The sequence below is a fragment of the Nanorana parkeri genome, unplaced genomic scaffold (assembly GCF_000935625.1).
Source record: "Nanorana parkeri isolate BGI_ZX_2015 unplaced genomic scaffold, ASM93562v1 scaffold556, whole genome shotgun sequence".
NCBI classification, from domain to species: Eukaryota; Metazoa; Chordata; class Amphibia; order Anura; family Dicroglossidae; genus Nanorana; species Nanorana parkeri.
Window position 1 is genome coordinate 145,589 of NW_017306824.1, and position 21,387 is coordinate 166,975.

A 21,387-nucleotide genomic window follows, 5' to 3' on the forward strand; every position below is an offset into this window, starting at 1 on the left:
ATTCAGCTGATCTAGAGCAGTGTAGATGCATTGGAACTGCTGACAGTTTTTTTTTTAACCCTTCAGAACACAGGCTACATTGGTTTATTTATATCCCTGTAGAGTGCTCTCAGCACATAAAGCATTTTTACTCTTTTTAGTGATCAATATTTATATAATGTAGAAATAGACTATGATCTGCTGATGGACCAGATCCTCAAATTCTAATAAGGAGGCTAATTTACTTAAAGATTTGAAAATGGTCACACATTAAAATGATGATTCACTTTAATTATCAAATAATAATTAAAAAAAAAAATGGCTTAGAGCAGGGGTGGAAAAAAAGAGATGCCGGGGATCTAGGGGCGGAGCCAATACCCGTCTCTGCAGGCACCCTCTCCTGTGCCCCCTGCCCTCCACTGGCTGCCAAGGACGCAGATGAAGGTGCCGTGCTGCAGCCTGCATATGTTAGGTGAGGTTGGGGGGAGTCTGTGGGTAATGACTGGCTTGGGGGGAAAGAGGGGATTGGGGGACTAGCTGGGCTGGTGGTATTCAGCATTGCTGTATAATGATTATACAGCATTGCTGAATACCACCAGCCAGGGGCCGACTTAACCCTTCGCCGTCTCTCTGCCGCTACAGATGCGTCTTTCTAATCGCGCAGACGCTCGCTCCTCAAGGGGGTACTCGGGAGGCCCCAGCGGGCGGCCCTCTAATATGCCTGATTAGAGGGCCGCATCTGCCTGATCCAGCCAGCCCAGTTCCTAAACATTTTTTAAATAAATTGTACAATAATTGTACATTTGAATATCTGCTTGCTGTTATTCTTCCTAGGCTTCTTTTTTCAAGGCTAGTTATTACTTAAATTATTATTAAAACCAGTAGCAACTGAATGCAGAGGCAACTATTTATGATAATAAAGAGTAGATGCATAGTCCTATACAACCGGCCCTTTGAGGGTAACCATACTGCTGATGCGGCCCCCGATGAATTTGAGTTTGCCACCCCTGGCTTAGAGTGTTATTTGGATATCCTGGTTCAGCATCTTCGGTCATTAAATATGGCCAGCTCAGGAAGACAAAAATTACCATACATGCGAAAGGAAGAAAATTGATTGCAGCAAATTGTGGAACACTGAGCCAGAGAAGAGGAGTTTCAGTAAAGAAGTCCTCAGTAAGTGCATTAACCTTCAACAACAAAAATGCTGACAGTACCATTTAAAGTTCTCTAAAAAGTAAGTTACATGATCACGTCTTTCTTCCCGTTTCAAAACACGCAACTTACGAAGGTAGATTGTTGCAATGGCTATAGTTGTCAACGTGATATAACAAGAATATCAGGAAAAGACATGTACTGCAAAAGACTCAAAAGGCACAGTACAGGGATGTACTCTGCTATTAATCAGCCTATGGATGGAGGGAGAGCAGAAGTGTCACTAGAGGGTGTTTTCTCTAGCGCACACTCAGGGCTGTGGCAACGGCGGAACTGGCAAAATCATGGTCTTATTAAGATGCCAGCATTAGAGTGCCTAGGAACAGTTCCCCAGAGCACAACTGAGATTTAGGGCCTTATCTATCAAGAGTGCAAAGCTATAAAGTAAAAAAGGCAAGGTACAACAAATTAAGGATTTGAATTGCTAATTGCAATTTAAAAAAGGGAATTACCTCTGTTTCATCTCCTAGAACATCCTCTTCATTGACCTCTTCTTCAACTGTTAGATAAACAAAGAACCATTAGATTTTAAGACTTGGCATTTCATTGAGCATTTCACTTTAATTGCAGAATGACAGCCAACCAGCAGTTAAGCAATGGCTGCCTAAAATGTTACTTTGACAAGTTTTCTATAAATCGTTGTCACTTGAAAAAGCTATACTGGTAAATCGTATGCATTTTGTTCTAGGCTGACCAACTTTAAACATCTAAAAACATACACTGCCTCGCAAGCATGTTTTAAAGTGAACATTTGCTTTGCTCATGCAGGACACTAGGGCTGCAACAACTAATCGACATAATCGATTATTGAAAAAGTTATCAACTTTTTCAATAATCGATTAATCGGCTTCCGATCAGTTGGCCCTGTTCACAGCTCCACACGCTGTGCGCCGCACATCCTCCCGACCCCACGCTCGCTGCTGCCAGACCCGCTCGCATCCACGCTCCACACGCCGCACCTCCTCCCCACCTCACATTTCCTGCCCATCCACGATCGGCAAGGCACGCGCGGAGATGTAGTAAGGAGGAGCTGGGGTGGGGGGATGACAGCCGCTGATAGACAGGTCCAATCTCAGAAGCAAGTTGCTGGAAGACTGGTCAGGTAAGCCTGCACTTTCCCACACATGGTGCTCTATAATGTATTGCTGGGATTTGTATTCCTCTATAGCTGATGGTACATTGTACTGTACATTATACATAGGAATACAAATACCAGCAATGCATTATACACTGTATGTATAATGTATTGCTGGGATTTGTTGTACTCCTCTATAGCTGGTGATATTCTGCATTGCGCTGTATAGGGGACTACAAGTCCCAGCAATAATACATTATACAGCGCAATGCGGAATACCACCAGCTATAGAGGAGCACAACAAATCCCAGCAATAATACATTATACAGTGGTGCAATGCCGAACACCACTAGCTATAGAGGACTACAAAACCCAGCAATAGTACATTATACAGCTCAATGCAGAATACCACCAGCTATAGAGGACTACAACAAATCCCAGCAATAGTACATTATAAAGTGGTACAATGCTAAATACCACCAGCTATAGAGGACTACAAAACCCAGCAATAGTACATTATACAGCGCAATGCAGAATGCCGCCAGCTATAATGTGCTTTTGCTGGGTTTTGTAGTCCTCTATAGCCGGTGCCATTCTGCATTCATTGCTGTATAATTTTACACTTTCCATTTCACTATATTGCACACCACACTATCTTTTTTTTCTTTTTTACTTCCACCGCTCCAAGCTTGCTAGTAGTCCTATCGCTGGAGCCATTTTGAAACTTTATTTTATTGTTTATCCGATTAATCGAACTTAATAATCGGCTAACTAATCGATTTTGAAAATAATCGTTAGCTGCAGCTCTACAGGACACAACAACATGATCATGTTAATGAGGCCCCTGCAGCTGCTTAAGCTTCCCATTTCTATGGTTCTTCACTGTTCTAGGCAGCAAATTATGTCACACTTCCAGGAATGGGGGATTATGTCACTCCCCTTACTCACATGTAACAGTTCTGAGATTGGCCAATCCCCCACCCCATCAATGTCTTACTGAATGAGACTATATGTGCATCTCACTTCATGAATTCCTGCAAACTTTTTAAAACTTTTCCCTATTCTTTCAATGGCCACAACATTTTTCTACTATACCGATAAACACAACAGCCCGTGAAAGTGTATAGATTAAGCACAGTTTTTTTTGAAACATTGCCAAGAATTGGGGGACCTTATCTTCCAATGGCAACATGGTGAAAATAAATAGAGAAACCAATGGAGATCTAAAGCAGGACTAGACTTTATCCATACGTTTAGGAAGAAAGAGCAGTTCTTGTTCTCCAAAGATGAAAGGAAAACCGTAACCCTTGCTAATGTCCGGAAAGTAACTACAGTCTTACTGCAAACAAGAACACAAAATAAAATTGTGTGTACTAAAAATAAATGTACACTTTTAGCTAGAAGTAAAAAGATCAACTGGAAAAATTACATTCTTACATAATTGTAAAAATGACAAGGCCTCAGACAACAAGCGAGACCTCTAGAAGCCTACAGATTTACAATTCTATATTTGATATCCATGTCTTTCACATATCATTTCATGAGGAAAAGGTCTGTAATTTAAATATACAAGTCCGTGAGATAGCAAGAAGTTGGTGTGAAGCTTGCACCAACTTCTTCCTATCTCACGGACTTGTATATTTAAATAACAGACCTTTTCCTCATGAAATGATATGTGAAAGACATGGCCATCAAATATAGAATTGTAAGTCTGTAGGCTTCTAGAGGTCTCGCTTGTTGTCTGAGGCCTTGTGTCATTTTTTTCAATTATGTAAGAATGTCATTTTTCCAGTTGATCTTTTACTTCTAACTAAAAGTGTACATTTATTTTAAGTAGTACACACAATTTTATTACCCAAAAGGTAGATTTCTTTTGACATACCCCAAAATAAAACATGTATATAAAATATCAGGACTGCAAAATGATTGATGCAATACCCACAGCGGTCAAAGTATACCAATTTTTTTGGGGTAACTTGATTTAAATTCAAAACATTTGCAACCATGTCATGATTTTTGAGATGTGATTTTTAACATCAATATAAAAATGAACAGAAGTTGAGCTATTCCAACCGTGTTCCTCTAGATATGCTTGAAGTCTGCTGATCAGGTCACTCTTATTCCCTTTCACGTCCAAACCTCTGGCCAGGCATTCCTGTTTGAGTTCTGCAAGCTGCATAATCAGAAAACACAAACAGAAATTGAAGAGTCAGGAAAAGATCTGTGTGGCACAGACCATATTTTAAGTAAAGCAAAGATTGAGACATGGATGTATAATGTTTTCTCCATTCAAGAATAGGTGCAATTTCATAAAATCGTGGCAGACGAATGCCCTGTAAAGAATAAATGTGCCATGGGATGTCTCTTTTTTGTGTCTTACTGTAAACCAGGAGCCCCTGGCTAGGCAAGAATGTAGCCAACTCTGAAGCAATGAGATCATAACCCTCAGTTGGCAGCTGAAGGAGTTGTCCTCTTCAAACCAACCACATACCCATTGCTCTATGAATCAGGAAAAGAAAGCTTAGGCTTTCCTTTAAAATAAAAAAAGGAAAAAGGACAACGCAGGACCTAGTGGAAATAATGGGCAAGTAGGGCAAGGAATAGCTGTTGGAGTAAATTATTGTAAAGCGGTCTAATATCAAATCAAATAAGACACTGTTAGGGAATTGTGTTATTTCAAGTGGAAAACGGATAGCAGTTTAGGACTCTTCTATGTGCAGAAAAGGACAAACACTACCTGGAAAGAATATGCAGAACTACAAATAAATGCAAAAACGTCTTACATTTGTCAAATAGATCAGAAAGACATACTCTGCCATTGGAAAAATACAATTACCTTCAAATGCATGAATATACACCGCTTAGCCATATATGACCACCCACGTAATAATGAGCATGTCCCCCTTATACCACGAAAACAGCCCTGACCCATCAAGGTATGGAGTCCACTAGACCTCTGAAGATATGTTGTGGTATCTGGCACCAAGCCGTCAGTTGCAGATCCTTTAAGTTCTGTATGTTGCAGAGTTGGGCCTCCATGGATCAGACTTGTTTTTCCAGAACATGCCAAGGGAGCTCTATTGGATTTAGATCTGGAGAATTTGGAGGCCAAATCAACACCTTGAACTTTTTGTTGTGTTCCCAAAACATTCTTGAACCCTTTTGCAGTGTTGCAAGGCACATTATCCTGCTAAAGAGACCACTGACACCAGGGAATAGTTTCCATGAAGGGGTGTACTCGGTCAGCAACAATGTTTAGGTAGGTGGTACCTGTCAAAGTAACATCCACATAAATGGCAGGACTAAAGGTTTCCCAGCAGATGATTGCAGAAAGCATCACATTGGCTGCACTGACTTGCCTTCTTCCCATAGTGTATCTTGGTGCCATCTCTACCGCAGACAACACCACACACACACACACCACGATTTAGAAGACCAGGCCACCTTCTTCTATTGCTCCATGGTCCAGTTCTGTTGCTTACGTGCCCACTATAGGGTCTTTTGGAAGTGGACACGGGTCAGCATGGGTACTGACTGGCCTGAGCTACACAGCCACATATACAATAAACTGTGATGCACTTTGCGTTCAGACACCTTTTTATTGGAACCAGCATGAACGTTCATCATTTTAAGCTACAGTCGCTCTTCTATTGGATCAGACTACAAGGCAAGCCTTCGCCCCCCACGTGCATCAATGAGCCTTGGCCGCTCATGACCCTGCCCCCAGTTTCCTTACTTGAACCAATTCTGGTAGGTCCTGACCACTGCAAATCAGGAACATTCCACAAGAGCTACAGTTTTTGAGTTCCTCTGATCCAGTCATTACAATTTGGCCCTTGTTAAGATGCCCATACACCTTACGATTATCGTACGAAACTTTTCGTCCAATGATCGAACCGTCGTACGACCTGGACGAATTGCGGTAAGCGACCGCACGTATTTTTGTATGCGCATGAGCAGTGTTAATCGTACGACTTTTGACTTTGACTGAAGTTTTCGAAATTGCAGGAAAGACAAAAGTCGTACGATTGTACAGTACTGGCGGTTGCACACCCCATACACCTTGCGCTTGTCGTACGAAAAGTCGATCGCATACGATTATCGTATTTTTGAATCAAAACAAAAGTCTGTGTTTGGTAGGACTGGGTGCTTGGGGATGTTGTTTTTGGCATTTGTAGTGACAGGGGTGTGGAATTCCGATCGCCCGACGCCCAGGACATGCAGTTTCGGCGGGCGAGTAGTTTTTATGTAAATTTAGCCCGACTCCGGACAAGCAGAGCTGAATGTACATTGTGGAGCCGCCGCCGCTCGTTTACTACAAGTGCTCTGATCAGACCACTTGTATCAATTTGAGCAGCGGCGATCGTTTCTGCCCGCCCCCCGCAGTTTTCGGGTCACCCGCTCTCCTGGGGGACCCCGAAAACTACGGCACAGACATAGAGCAGACGAAGAACGTCTGCTCTACGGGCTCTGTGTGTGTTCTCTGAGACAGTGGCGCTGTAATCACAGCACCACCTGTCTCGGCTGTCAGGAACTACACAGAACAGCTGTTCTGTGTTGGAGGGCAGGTTCCATAAAGAGAACCTGTCATCTCCAAACTATCACATACGGGATTTTAATCCCCTATGTCAGCGGTTCTCAACATGTGGGTCGGGACCCCTTCGGGGGTCGAATGACAATTTGCCAGGGGTCGCGGGGAGTCTACCGCTATTAGATAGCGGCTCCCGGCTGCCTGGGAGAGAAACACTTTCTCCCGGAAAGGTTTAATCTGCTCGATCGAGCAGAGTAAACCTTTCGCTGCGATCGTTTTTTTTATTTTTTTATTTCTGACATCGGAGCCCCGGCCGCCGTAAGTCCGAATTTTTTTTATAAATCAGCATTGGAATGCATAGCTACATTCCTATTGGCTATTTCACTTTGCAATAGCAAACTAGCTATTGCACCAGCCCACTGCTGCTGTCAATCAGCAGAGGGGGACCTGCAGTTGTCCATCAGGTCCCCATCTAGTGATTATCATCATTATTATTAATAATAAAAGCTGACACCCTCTACTTGTGTTATATGGTTTGCCATTTTAGCTGTTACAACAGTGGTTCTCAACCTGTGGGTCGCTGTGTGATTTCTGCTGTGCTAGGTGAGAGTCCTCCTCAGCCCTCTCCTATTTTACCGTTGGGGGTCACCACAACTTGGCAAATGTCACCAAGGGGTCCCGGCCCTAGAAAGGTTGAGAACCACTGCCCTATGTGATAGGAAGAACATTAAGTGGAAAAAGTAAATAAAGATTTTTTTTAAAAATGAAAAAGTCAAAAATTAAATAAATATGAAACCCTGCTGCCCCCACCATCTGCATGCAAATAAACGCATGCGTAGGAAATTCTGCATGTGCTTTGAGATTTCAGCCGCCATTCCATGGTGGTAGCCAGAATTCTCTTACACACACACAATGTGCATTAAAGGGTAAGTTAATTTTTTCCCAGGTAATATGGAAAAATAAAAATTACCCAATTAAATCTGGCCCTGTCTCTCCCAAACCGCCACCCCCCTGGCTATACTTACCTTTCGACGAACAATCCCTCACCTCCGCCAGTATGGGTGTACTATCTGTCCCCTGTACTGCTGTCCAGCGCAGTCCTCCCCTATGCATTTTGAATTTCGCTCGGAAATTGCAAGCACTCATTGGTCAACGTGGTCAGATGACAGCGCTGACCAGTGAGAAGCGCTATTTAGCACAGTCAAATATGTTTTGATTAGGGGTGCACCGATACTAGTATCAGTGCCGATACCGAGTATTTGGGCGAGTACTCGTACTCACCCAAATGCTCCGATACCTTCCCCGATATTGGAACTTAACGACCAGATGAAAAGTTCCTGACTGGCAGTGCCGTAGGGGAACATGGAGCCAGCTTCACGAGCAATCAGGTGCCGGCTCCTTGCCGATTGGCTGGAAAGCTGGCTTCCTGGCCAATCAGCATCGAGCCAGTTTCCCGGTCAATCAGGTCATTACTCGCCACCCGGCTTCCTGATTGACCGGGAAACAGGTTTCCCGGCCAATCACAATCAAGCAGGCCAAACAACATGGAGCCGGCTTCCGTGGCAATCAGGAACCTGGGCGGGATGCGATTACCAGGGAAGCCTGCTCTATGTCAGCGGAAGCACCGTTATTAGTATTCAGTGTCGGCGAGGTCCGAAAGCAAAAACTCGGTACTCGTACTGGATACTGAAAAACCGGTATTGGTGCATCCTTAGTTTTGATTGAAACTATTTTTTTGTATTGGGACAAGTAGATTGTCATGAAGGACAAGTAGATATGGCCCTCACTTTAGCCCTTGGACAAGTAGTTTCTTTTTTAAATTTCCACACCCGTGGGCACCTTTAGTCACACAAATCCTTAAAAGGTGCCCATACAACTGAAGATTATCGTACGATAATCGCGGGTGATCCCGCGATCGTACGATAATCGGTAGGTGTTTGGAAGGCGTGCAACCGTTTCTACTGTACGGTCGCACGTCTTTTGTCTTCAAAGCATGCTGGAAAACCTGCAGAAAAGCGTAAGATTTTCCATGGATTAGTGGCATGCTCAGAAGACAAATGCCGAACGGGCCGGTGTGTGCTCAGCATTGCTGTCATCGGAAACCCTCCCCTCAGGGGGGCGGGCTTGCGATGATCGCAAGTACGATCTGCCTGTCCAAGATGGGCAGATCGTACGAGCTTTTAATTACGATGAAAGTCGTGCGATGGTTGTAAGGTGTATAGCAAGCTTTAGGCCCCATTCACACAGAGCGTATCGCAAGCTTGGAGCGGTGACTACTTTACAACACAATCAGGGACCATGGGGAACAAAAGCAGCCACACTCCAGAAGGAAGGACATTGTCAGCACCAATTCAGAGATGATTTGAGGATTTACAGCCGAGGAATATACAAATAAGATACAATTTGTTAATAGTTAAAAAGGTACCTAAATGTATTTTCTCAAGGTTTAATTCTTGCGTTTAGTGTTACTTAAACCTAATTTCATGATGATCACAACAGGTGTGAGAAGCGTGCTATGTATTAGTAGTGACAAGTACTCTTTATAAAGACACCAGACCATAACCAACTCCAGGACTTCTCCAGAGTCTGTCCCAATATGTCCATCTCCTCCCAGGGGTGGGCACCACTTGCACTCCAGCTGTTGTGAAACTACAAGTCCCATGAGGCATGTTGGGATTTGACTGACAGGTGCAATCATGTCTCCCAGAGGCATGTTGGGATTTGTAGTTAAAGCATAGCTGGGGGACCTAGTTGCCTTCCCCTGTACACCCTTAGGTGATCCTTCAGGGAAGCCTAACCCACCTTCACATAATAACTGTACTTTTACTTTCTCCATCAGCTCAATGACCACCTTTTATATCGCTTGTCCTCCTTTTGGATGGTAAGCTCTCACCAGCAGCATCCTCCTAACCATCTTGTCTTGCAGTGTATTGTAACTGTACCATCTCCCTTTATAATACAGAATGCTATGGAAACTATTGGCACTATATACTTCCTGTATGATAAGGGAGTAGGAAAAGACAAGTACCGGCATACAGTCCACTTCCACTGGTAGTAGCCGTACGCTGGTTTCAGATCTGTGAAGTTGGGCATATTCAGTGCCAGCACACCCCCAGAACCGGAGTACACCCACCTCTGACCACCATTGCATGTTCTGGCACTATACAGCAAACTTCACTAAGACAGAAGGAGGACAACAACCTTTACACCCTCTCCATGTGTACTCGCACCCCCCAACACATGGGGGAAAACTAGTTTAGGGCTGAACAGACCATGATTCCCAGACACACCAGCCCCTATGACAAATGCCACAGTTACCAACTCAGACCCGTTACAAAGCCACTGAGTTGTTTTCTGTTGGTCCCCGCCATACCTTTAGCTTGAGAATATCTACAGTTTCCGCCATGTTTCTTACACCCCTCTGCAGGCACACTCCCAACAAGCACTACTATTGGTCCGGCGCACACGTGACGTCACGTCCACAACGAAGCGCGGGAGTTTTCACTATGTTTCCCTTTCCTGAGACGGCAACAAAATCCAGCGGCGCCGCCACACAATCCTCACTTACAGCTAGACTAAGTCACTGCGTATAACTAACGCTCTTCTACGGCTACAAAAGACTGCTTGTTAACGTCCGATCGCTTGACCAGGAAGCGCTTTTCATTTGCTGGTCACGTTGTACGGTAGCGAGCATAAGCCAAACAGCGAGAGGCTACGAAGACGCGTGTGAGCCAATCAAAATTGCCAGGTGTTCTGCGCAGCAAATCTGCGTCACACATCCGTCTCCATCTTTGTTATGGTCAAAGCCCTCCCGGGAATTGCAGTAAAAGGCTTGACCGCCATCTTGCATGCGGGATTTCGTCACTTGTTCTCCGCCCAAGACGTCTCGTAGCGGAAGTGGTGGCGTTTCCTGGAGACCGGTGACAGGCGGAGGCTCTCGCTGCAGGTAAGAAGTGGTGGTATCTCTCAGGGGGTGTTGTTGCTGATATAGTGTAAGTCTATGTAGACTGCAGGCCCTGTCCTTATAAAGCTGACTCTGTACAATATACATGACACGACCCAGACTGCAAAATGGCTGCTTCCTGCCACCGTCCACCCACAGGGCTTTCACTGCAAGGGTGGCAGAGAAGGCTCTGTGTCTGTATAACAGGGGAGTCTGAACTGCAGGCAGATAGAAAATGCACACGATGGCTCTGTATTTATAAATCACTTAAAGTGCAGCTCCACTTTTAGAGCCAAATTGAGATAACGCCTATTTTATATTGGTTACATCAAAATCTGGAGCAGTTGCCCATGGCAGCCAATCAGCTTCTCTCTTCAGTTCGCTCAGGTAAGATTTGAAAACGAGACAGAAAAGCTGGTTGGTTGCAGTGGAAATCTGCTCCAGAATTTGTCTGCTCCAGTTTTGATAAATTCCCCTAATTGTGTCCAAATCCTGAAATTTGAGCACTGTGTGTCCCTGCCGACTCCCCTCCATTTGACAAAAGTCAATTTTTCATTTGAGTTTTCATGTAGCCAGGCTGAATATTCTCAGCCAAACAGCTCTTTGTCCAATCAGATACAGGTACTGTTCGGGTATTTAATAGCCATGGGAACAGGCCTTGCAGGCTGAATGAGAGCGATTCCTGGTGGGTATGGCCAACTTTTTTTGTGTTAAAGCAATTGAAGACTGCTTGCTCAAAAACCACTTCCTGTTATGGATGCTATAATGAGTCCTGAAAATCTTTCTGTTTCCATGTGGGTGGAAGTCGAGTTCCCTCTCTGCCCACTTGGATGTAAGCTCTGTAGATCTCCAGCACTATGCTCCAATCTCTGCTGCAATATGCCCCTGGCCATTTACAAAACAAGCCAGGGGCTGTATGTGTTCATCATGAGTAAGCAGAGTCTTCAACTGCTTTAATACTACTACTTTCATTGTGCCCAGAGTTGGGCCTTAAGGAGGGGGTTGGAAAGTAATGTTTGCCACAGTTCACCTTGTCTGTACAATACTGGCAGACGTTGTTATCAGACATGTGCACACTGTCCTTAAACTGACACTACACTACACTGAGGATTTAAAATGTATTCAAGCACCTGAACTATTAACAAAAATGCGTCATATTTGTGTATCACTCGGCTGTAGATCCTCCAATCTTCTCTGACATGGTGCTGACACTGTCCTTCCTTCTGGAGGGTGGCTACTTTTGTTCCCCCATGGACCTTGTGTGTGTTGTAAAGTAGCCATCTCTCCAAGCTCACTCCCATGATGGACTACAATCTCAATACAAAATAATAAACTAAACATGAGATTGTAGTCCATCACGGGAGTGAGCTTGGAGCGGTGGCTACTTTACAACACACACCGGGACCATGGGGAACAGAAGTAGCCACCCTTCAGAAGGAAGTTCAGTGTCAGCACCAATTCAGAGATGATTTGAGGAGCTACAGCTGAGTGATACACAAATAAGACACATTTTTGTAAATAGGGTACTTGAATACATTTTTAAGATTTAACTTCTGAGTTTAGTGTCACTCTAAAGAAGGCTTAAAGACCTCAAAGCTTGGGTGGTTCACTGAAGGTTAATGCACTTTACAGAAAAAAAAACTGTCCCTCCGATCTGTCCCTTATCTGCACATTGTCATCTATTCTAAGCAATACGAGCTGCCTATAGATGTCTGTGTATGATTCAGCTGGAAAGTGTCGAAAATGTTATACCAACAATAGAAAACAATGGACTTTCTCGGTGCAACACCACAACATTGATTCCCATAAAATACATTACATTTATGTATATGTATACAAAAAAAAATCTGAACAAAATAAAGTCCTACTGTGCAAACTAACCCTAAGCAATGAAGTAAAATGTTATTACCAGTGCAAAGCAGGAAGCACATTCTGTCTGTACGTGTAATGCCCCCATGTCCATATATAATTACAAATGTACATACAAACATATATTTGAAGGTTCTCATTCATGCAGGTCATGGTATATCTTTAAAAAATAAGTCAAGGCAACTGGACTTATTTTACAGCAAGTCCAGTTGCCTTGACTTATTTTTTACAGCTATACATACAAACATGGCTTTTAAAATGCAAACACTGATAGGTTTATTTACATCAGGCTCATCTCCTTTACATGTTTACATTAAAGAATAAACATTGAAAGGCTTCTACAGTCTCAGCGCACACACTTCTGTCACATTATTCTGTCATTAGATACACACATAGAGCTTGAGTTTTTGCACCCTGGCATTGCTGCACCTGTCAGATCCACTCTTTGTTGTCTGCAATCTGACGATCTTGTAACGCACAGCTTGTGGTTCTGGAACACCCTCTTGCTGCCTCTCGCATACTGAAAGCATAATGTACATTATGCAGATGCAAAGATGTTTCACACTGCCAACAATCAAATTTAGAGCAGAACTACAGCCTCCTATCCTTTACAGCCAATGAAGGTGCCATCCTAAGATGATGGGGTCAAATTCCATGATTGATTTCAACCATAGTGGCGAAAAAACTGGAAGGAACAGGATTGAAAATCAAATAAAAATTCTAACAATGAATGTGGATTTTTGTTCGGGAAGCTCCATTAATTTCAAAATCAAATGTTTAAATAAAATTTAATTTTGTTCGACATTTGTCATTATTGGGTGGTAAAGAAAGATCTTTTGTTCAGAAATCTAGTAGTGTATGGGCAGCTTTAGCTTCTACTTGGTTTGGAGTTGCCATGGTGCTGCACATATGTTCACCTATGACACCAGTCATTTGAGGGCTTGAAAGTTTGGTTGAGACAGAGAGCTGAAATAAACACACTGGCAACCTTGACAGTTAACATGCATCAAAAGGAACTGTTTTGGGAGACCTTAAATTGATAGTTAAAGTTCCTCTTTAAATCCTCCTGCATGTGTAAATGTGATCGGTGGTGCTGGAAGGAGAGAGAGAAAGACACGCAAACCTTTTAAAATTGTAAAATAAAGTGTTGGTTTACTGTGCTGCCGGCCCACTTTTTATCAGCATATTGTTGGCAAGGGTCATGATTAACAAAGAAGATGAACTACACACCAGGTAGGTAAGCGATTTCTTTTCTGTTAGGGTGTTACACATCATAGGCAACAGGAAATTCTCTTGCTGCCCTCCTAATGAAAGAGTTCAACTGCTGCTCTTACACACAATGCTGCTGCCTTGGTCACAAGCAGTCTGGCAAGGCCCTCACTGCACACTGCTCTAGTCACCAATGCTTCCTAAGAACCCCAGGCTGCTGTATGGTGTGTGAGAGCAGCAGACTGACCCTATATCATGCTGCCAGCACACAGTCTTAAAAATAGATAAGGAACAGTATATGTATTACTAATTCCATTACAATAAAGAATACAGTGGGTTCAATTGGACCTTAAGACAGGTGTGGACCAATCCCAGGAGTCAGTTAGCCAACGCTTCTTAGAAATTACAGCTGGTATCTAAAATTGAACGTTTTCTCTGATTGTTGTCAATGGAGCTGGCTCCTAAAAACGATCTTTCTGGATCCAGGATTGAACAGACTGGCTCCTGAATTCCATATTCATTTGTCCACTCCTGCCCTATGGCATGTATGGTAAAACTCCTACCACTACATATTGGCCATATTTTCGTATTTCTGCTTTTATATGTACTTGTAAGGAAATATAACAAGTTAAAATAACCCTTTGTCTTTCAGAATGAATGTTGGGGTGGCTCATAGTGAAGTGAACCCCAACACACGGGTGTTGAACAGTCGAGGAATATGGCTGGCTTACATTATTCTAGTGGGTTTTCTTCACATAATCCTCCTGAGCTTTCCTTTCTTCAGTGTTCCTGTTGTCTGGACCCTGACTAATGTCATTCACAATCTTGTAAGTTCTTTTAAACATACTTTATCGTTATTTTAATTAATATGTACTAGGATGCACTGATACAAGTTTTTCCAGACCGAGTACTGATACTTTTCCTCCATTACTTGCCGATTTGTTTGTGTGTCATGTGACAATTTTTCTAAAACAATACAGACTAATGATTTTAGGACAGTGGTGGAGCACCGGGGCCCGGTCACAGCTGCAACCACTCCGACCCTAGTGGTTCTGTAGATGGACTACAAATCTCAGCAATACATTATACAGCAATGCAGAATAATACCATCAGCTATAAAGGACTAAAAATCCCAGCAATGTATTATACAGCAATGCAGAATATTACTATCAGCTATCGAGGAATACAAATCCCAGCAATACGTTAAATAGCAATGCAGAATACCACCGGCTATAGAGGAGTACAAATGCCAGCAATACGATATACAGCAATGCAGAACGACGACAGCTATAGAGGACTACAAATCCCAGCAATAATACATTATACATCAATGCAGAATAAAACCATCAGCTATAGAGGACTACCAATTTCAGCAATACATTATACAGCAATGCAGAATAATAGTATTACTGTGCATTGCTGTATAATGTATTGCAACCGGCTATAGGGGACTTAAAATCCCAGCAATACATTACACAGCAATGCAGAAAAATAGTATTTTGCGTTGCTGTGTAATGTATTTCTGGGTTTTGTAGTCCTCTATAGCTGACTGTATTATTATAATACCATCAGCTACAGAGGACTATAAATCCCAGCAATGGAAAGTGAATTGAATTGGAGAATTTTTCCAATCGGCTCTGTTGTCCTAGATTGTTCATTTCTGCCTCCTCCAAACTCTTCACCCTTTTAGTGAATAACCCTGTTAAAATGTACTCGTGATAATTCCCACTATTGGCACCGATACTGATATAGGTGCATCCCTAATATGCACAATTTGGATTGAACCATGTTTTTGTTTTAGCTGCCTAAGTGCATTATAAGTGTATCTCTAGACTTTTTTTAAATTATTGAGATATTCTTGGGGCAAAAAAACAGTTTTATTAAATAATTTTGAATCAAAACAAAAGTCTGTGTTTGGTAGGACTGGGTGCTTGGGGATGTTGTTTTTGCCATTTGTAGTGACGGGTGTGGAATTCCTATCGCCCGACGCCCAGGACATGCAGTTTCGGGCGCCGGGTGAGTAGTTTTAAAGTACATTCAGCCCGGGTCCGGACATGCAGAGCTGAATGTACATTGTGGAGCCGCCGCCGCTCGTTTAATACAAGTGGTCTGATCAGACCACTTGTATTAATTTGAGCAGCGGCGATCGTTTCTGCCCGCACCCCCCGCCGTAGTTTTCGGGGTCGCCCGCTCTCCTGGGGGACCCCGAAAACTAAGGCACAACTATATAAAGATTAAAAAAAATGAAAAAGTAAAAAATAAATAAAAATGAAACCCTGCTGCCCCCGCCATCTGCATGCAAATAAATGAATTACCCCTCTGCCCGTGCTTCTCCCTAGCAATATATAAACCAACTGAACAAAAACAATTTTAGTAGGGTTCCCTTTCCTGGGTGCTGAGGAAGTTTCTATTTTAGTTGGTAAAGCTCTAATCAATATTTTTTTTTCATGTTCTGCATATATTCACATATCATGGCACAATTCTAATGGCGTCATTTTCTTTTCCGGTGGCTTTTCCTATCAGGTCATGTACCTGTTTCTGCACACGGTGAAAGGGACTCCGTTTGAAACCCCTGACCAGGGTAAAGCACGACTTCTCACTCACTGGGAGCAAATGGATTACGGAATCCAGTTTACATCTTCTCGCAAGTTCCTCACCATAACCCCAATTGTTTTGTAAGTTTATTTTTTTTGCCACTATACAGTCAGCGTACAATTAATTATTAGCAGGTCAGAAAGGAGGTTTTATAGCAAGAAACAAAACAAAAAAAACTAACTGCTAATAATATTTCTCTCAAAGTTAATTTCCAGTCTTTAGCGACCAGATTGGTTTTTAGTAGAGGTGCACCGAAATGAAAATTTTAAAAACGAAACCGAATTGAAACAAAATGTCAGGCCAAAACCGACAATGTTTTCTTTATTCTAACTTTTTCAAATTTTTAAAAAATATTTTATTAATTTTTTATAAACTTAAAATTTACAGGAGGGGATGTAGATCACTTCCCATTCATTCATTTATAATTGAGGATATAGTAAACCTATAGTGTCCTCAATTATTTACAAACATTCAGCAATCACTGACTGCTTGTACCTGCTCTCCTTCCTGACAGCTGTCACAGGAGGCTGGGCGGTGTGGGAGGACAGCTCAGCCTCCTGTGACATCAAGGCCTGTCTCCGCACCCACACTGCTCTCCCGATCTGTGACAGGAGACTGAGCGGGGAGGAGAGACGCCGGCCGCTCACAGCGCTCTCCACCCGCAGCGCTCGGCCTCCTGTGACAGTTTTTTTCTTCCCTGCCGGGACACAGAGCAGCGCCCAGTTGGGAGGAGAGCCTACACAGATGCACTGCTATTTCGGGCAGAAAATGGCACTTTCGGAATTTTGCCAAAAGTGCAATTTTCGGCCAATATGTTTTGGTGGCCGATATATCGGTGCATCTCTAGTTTTTAGCAACCTCTGGATAAAACCTTAACATATTAGCATTTATCACATGGTATGTCGTGACTGTTCTGGGCTTGAAATGGCCAGAATTCAATATTTGAACAACATTTTGCATTTAGATGAACCAGTCCTGAGTGTGGACAGTTTCACAGTGAGTAATGCCTGGAAGATCAGGTTTCCTCAGTACAAGGTCTCTGGTTTTCAATTTACTTGCCACCGTTGGGTTTAGGTAAAACATAACTGAATAATGTTTGGTGTAAAACATGCTGTAACCCTGAGCCTCAGTTGCTGTATTGGAGAGGTAGGCACAGTAACAGTAGCTTGACTAGGAAATAAGGAGAGCAGGGTGTGGATCCAGATGGTGGATTGTAGAGAAGAATCAGTGTAGAGGGGGCTGAGCCAAAAGACTGCAGCAGACGGGATACCAAATTCCACCAGGTTATGCATATAATCCGACACATGTCTCTGACAGGAGTACATGAATCATGTTTGCGAAGGTAAAGCATTTTCCCATTGCAGTCCACGGTAAGCAGGAGTAGCAGCCTTCTGCTTAATAGTCTTACTGTAGGACTATGGTTTACTTATATGGCATCTACTAAATTCTGATAACATCCTAAAAGTAAAAAAAAAAAAGGAATTTAAAGCTCTTGCCATATTCATTGAGTGACACAACATAACTCTGGGGTATCACTCCTGCTTTTTGGCGATTTGTTTTGCCATTGATGCTAGGAATCAATTCACGCTTGTCCAATTTTAGCAGATGCATATTCTATTTAAATCAATGGAAATGCATCAAAATGTGTTGCAATGCAAGTGATTGCATGCCAGCGCATAACGTTCATCAAACTAGATCTGGAAAAACGGACAAATTTAAATGGGCCCTACATAAAAAAACGTTGCTCTTCTAGGCCTACAACACCTTTAATGGGAAGCCAGATCCTCAGTTTCAGCTTAAATTAGCTTAACCTGCCAGCTGAATGGAGAAAATAGAACCGATTCCTCCAACGCTTACGAGCATTGATGCTGATTCCTTTGTATCCAGCGGCCGCTGTCAGAATACCCCAACAGAGCTGGCAGCTGCACCCATGCATCGAATTTCGGCTGGTCCATCAAGAACAGGCCAAAATTCGATGCTTTAAGGCCGTGACACACTGCACGCGAAGCAGCGCGGAGCGGTGGCGCGCTGCCTTTGCGAGCAGTGTGTCATGTCACTTTCTTCTCGGCACCTCAGCTTGCGAGAGATCGCAGAGCTGAGCGTGCCGAGATGAACAATTTCAACTTCAGCCAATCGGCTCGCGCGTATAAACCGGCGCGACGGGATGCGACGTCTGGCCGGTTGTTACAGACGGGCCGATTGGCTGAAGGTGCAGTCAATCATCTGACTGCACTCGGCTCACACACTGCACGCGAAGCTCCGTGCCGGAGAGCTTTGCTTCGCTCTGCACGGCTTCGCGTGCAGTGTGTCACAGCCTTTAGGAGGATGGACACTATAGGTCTGCTGAGATTTTCTTGAAGTGATTTTAGCTTTTTAAGGTTTGTGTCAGCACATCTGGGTGTGGCTGCATCCAAATGTGCTGACATGGGTAGGTACCAGAAATGGAAAATGACGGTAAGTATTTGATATAAATTTTCTGTATTGTTGATGAGTTCATCAAGGGACCCCCAGCTGTCATTGCTGTAGCCTGGTTTGGCTGTTTCTCTCCATTACTGTTCTCTCCAGACTGTTGCTACTCCTGATACTTCAACCTCCTGGTCAGCCATGGAGAGGAGTGGGGTGATTTTGGACCTCCTTCACATCTTTCCATTCTGCTGCATTGCCTTAATGGACGCATGTTTTGTGGAGGCAATCTATTCAGTTGAGATGCCAACGCACCTGAATGGACATGCATACACTTTTTTTTTCTCTCTCAATGCAGTGCAGCACAGTAGTGTATATATGTATAAATATGTGTATAAATGTCCAATGCAGCTTCTTTGTTCTCTTTCAGATATCTCCTTGCAAGCTTTTATACCAAATATGACGCAGTCCATTTCCTTATCAACACTTTGTCATTGATCAGCGTCGTCCTTCCAAAACTTCCACAGTTTCACGGCGTCAGGATATTTGGGATAAACAAATACTGAAGAGGACTTTATATCCAGATATGTGGCCTCTGCCTATCACATAAGACAGTCTGCCCTGCAGAGCTTACTGGGAAAGTTGATATTTATTTCTGTGCTGAAGATAACTGGCTATGTTACCTTGTGTGCAGAGCAACTCTTCTTTCACGCAGTTGTCGTCTTTTTTAAATATGGGCAGATGGATAACTGATCATCTGATGCGGCATAACAAATTGTAGACATTACATATTGGACAATGCCATTGTGCTTTCATTGGTTTAAATCAATCGGACACAATAGGTTGTTTTTACTGACAGATGAAGAAGGTACAGTGATAATCACCAGCTGTGCTTCAAAGGAAAAATCTATTGCCCCTCCCACTCTATCGATCAACGTAGTGTCTTTATACAACTTCTGTGAAAGATTTTTCTGTTTTTAGCCTATAATTCTGAAGGGATTTCTTCAGCATATATTTAAAGGGACAATCCTGAATGTATAAAGGATGAACATCCACCTGTCCAGGGTTTCCTTTTTTTCCATTCAGATGTTGTTGAATACCAGCTTGCTGTTGAAAGGGAAGGGCTGCTGGTAATCTGACAGTCCGGGCATAGCTTCCCTCCGCTTTTATAAACGTTAGGCAAGGTATTCCCAACCCTGGAGGGTCCAGAGGCATCATTGTGCTGTCTTTTCAATGAATCTTTCATCTCTTGCAGCATGCACTGCTCCAATCCAGTACTCTTCCTCTTTGCTCCGGGCTCCTTTCATGACTTCTGCAATAGTTGCCTGGCCACTGCTGTCATGGTGGTAGTCAAGTTCTTCCTGCATAAAATACACATGGGTGTGCAATAGTTGCTGGGGAAAGCTAGAGAAAGAAACGGGTGCATCACAAGCGGAGTTCATGTAAATTAAATCCGATTTCTGACTGTCACATATTTAGTGTTTTTTTGGATTGCATTAGCACAGCGGAGTGCTTGATTTTACTTCCTTTTTAAGTAATGAAATAAACATACCACTGGTTTACCTGATTGTAATACATGTGGAGCATGTATTTTAGGATGGGAGAATTGCCTTCTAGCCTGTTCTGCATTAAGGAGGGGGACATCTTGCAGGCGGACACAATTGTAATAGAGCTGTTCATTAGATGACTACAAAACTGGTTTGGCTGGTCACAGGAATCACAATTGCCCCAGGGCAAGGGCACCCGTCAATGCTGAAATGTGTAAAATGCCCATTTAATGACCCCTCTTTAGACACCACTTCTAGCTTATTCTGGTGTTTTTTAGTCAAATATAGTCTATTTAGTTTTGTTTTTTTTATTATTTTTAGCTTGCCGAAGCGCACATTTATATAAGGCAGAAGGGACAGACTAACATAGGTTCCAGGAAGCAGTCATTCTTAAATTTGGGATCAAGCAGGGCCACTAAATAAAAGTTTTTTTCCTTCCGGTATTTAGCTACCAGATATCTATTTCTTTTTATTATTGTTATCTAATTTACTACTTATTTCTTTTCCATCCATGACATGGAAAGACCATGGAGCAAAACAGACCTCATATAGGCATGGAACAGCGATTTGTGTACGTTATATGCTCCAGCTACACTGTACATGGCAAATGTTATTGCAATAAAGTGATCATTCCAATGAAATGCAAGGTCTGCCTTGTAGGTCCGGGCCCCCTCCCCCTGTAAAATCACTGCCAAATAGTACTTGAAAGTGTACCTGTAAGAAAAAAAAAGTTACACCTATATACTAACCTTACCCCTGTATTTCACCAGCGGTGAGATCTGGGGTAATATAGATCAGGCCAAATCTTGTGAGAAGATTCTCTTGCACTGCACTGAACCGGAGTGTCTTTTCGTATGATTTGGGTTGCGCCTCGTTTCCTAGGAATCTCATTGGAAGGGAGTGAAATCGAACCCTGCAATACTGAAGTACTGTTGCATACGCTGAACACTGATAGATAAATGATCTTAAGTTTTTCTTTATAGTTACATACACTATGTAATATGAGGCAGTGATTTTTACGAGG

General features: G+C 42.9%; 2 protein-coding genes and 1 long non-coding RNA gene across 3 annotated transcripts in view; 1 reads left to right on the top strand and 2 right to left on the bottom strand.

Moving 5' to 3' along the window:
* Positions 1-10,346, bottom strand: part of SARNP (SAP domain containing ribonucleoprotein) — a 63,816-nt gene extending 53,470 nt beyond the window's left edge. The window contains exons 1-3 of the mRNA XM_018562034.1: positions 10,171-10,346; positions 4,340-4,439; positions 1,644-1,690 (exon numbers count right to left, since the gene is read on the bottom strand). Of these exons, the coding sequence (XP_018417536.1) occupies positions 1,644-1,690; positions 4,340-4,439; positions 10,171-10,203 (180 nt within the window). The 5' untranslated portion in view covers positions 10,204-10,346. The remainder of the gene's footprint in view (positions 1-1,643; positions 1,691-4,339; positions 4,440-10,170) is intronic.
* A 315-nt stretch (positions 10,347-10,661) lies between these two features.
* ORMDL2 (ORMDL sphingolipid biosynthesis regulator 2) lies at positions 10,662-19,842 on the top strand. The gene is made up of 4 exons (XM_018562031.1): positions 10,662-10,743; positions 14,471-14,645; positions 16,342-16,493; positions 19,247-19,842. The coding sequence occupies exons 2-4, from the start codon at positions 14,472-14,474 to the stop codon at positions 19,380-19,382; spliced, it is 462 nt and encodes a 153-aa protein (XP_018417533.1). The 5' UTR covers positions 10,662-10,743; position 14,471; the 3' UTR covers positions 19,383-19,842.
* The window catches only part of LOC108791520, a 7,273-nt gene continuing 2,485 nt past the window's right edge, over positions 16,600-21,387 (bottom strand). The window contains exon 3 of the long non-coding RNA XR_001941508.1: positions 16,600-16,610. This is a non-coding gene — a long non-coding RNA (uncharacterized LOC108791520). The remainder of the gene's footprint in view (positions 16,611-21,387) is intronic.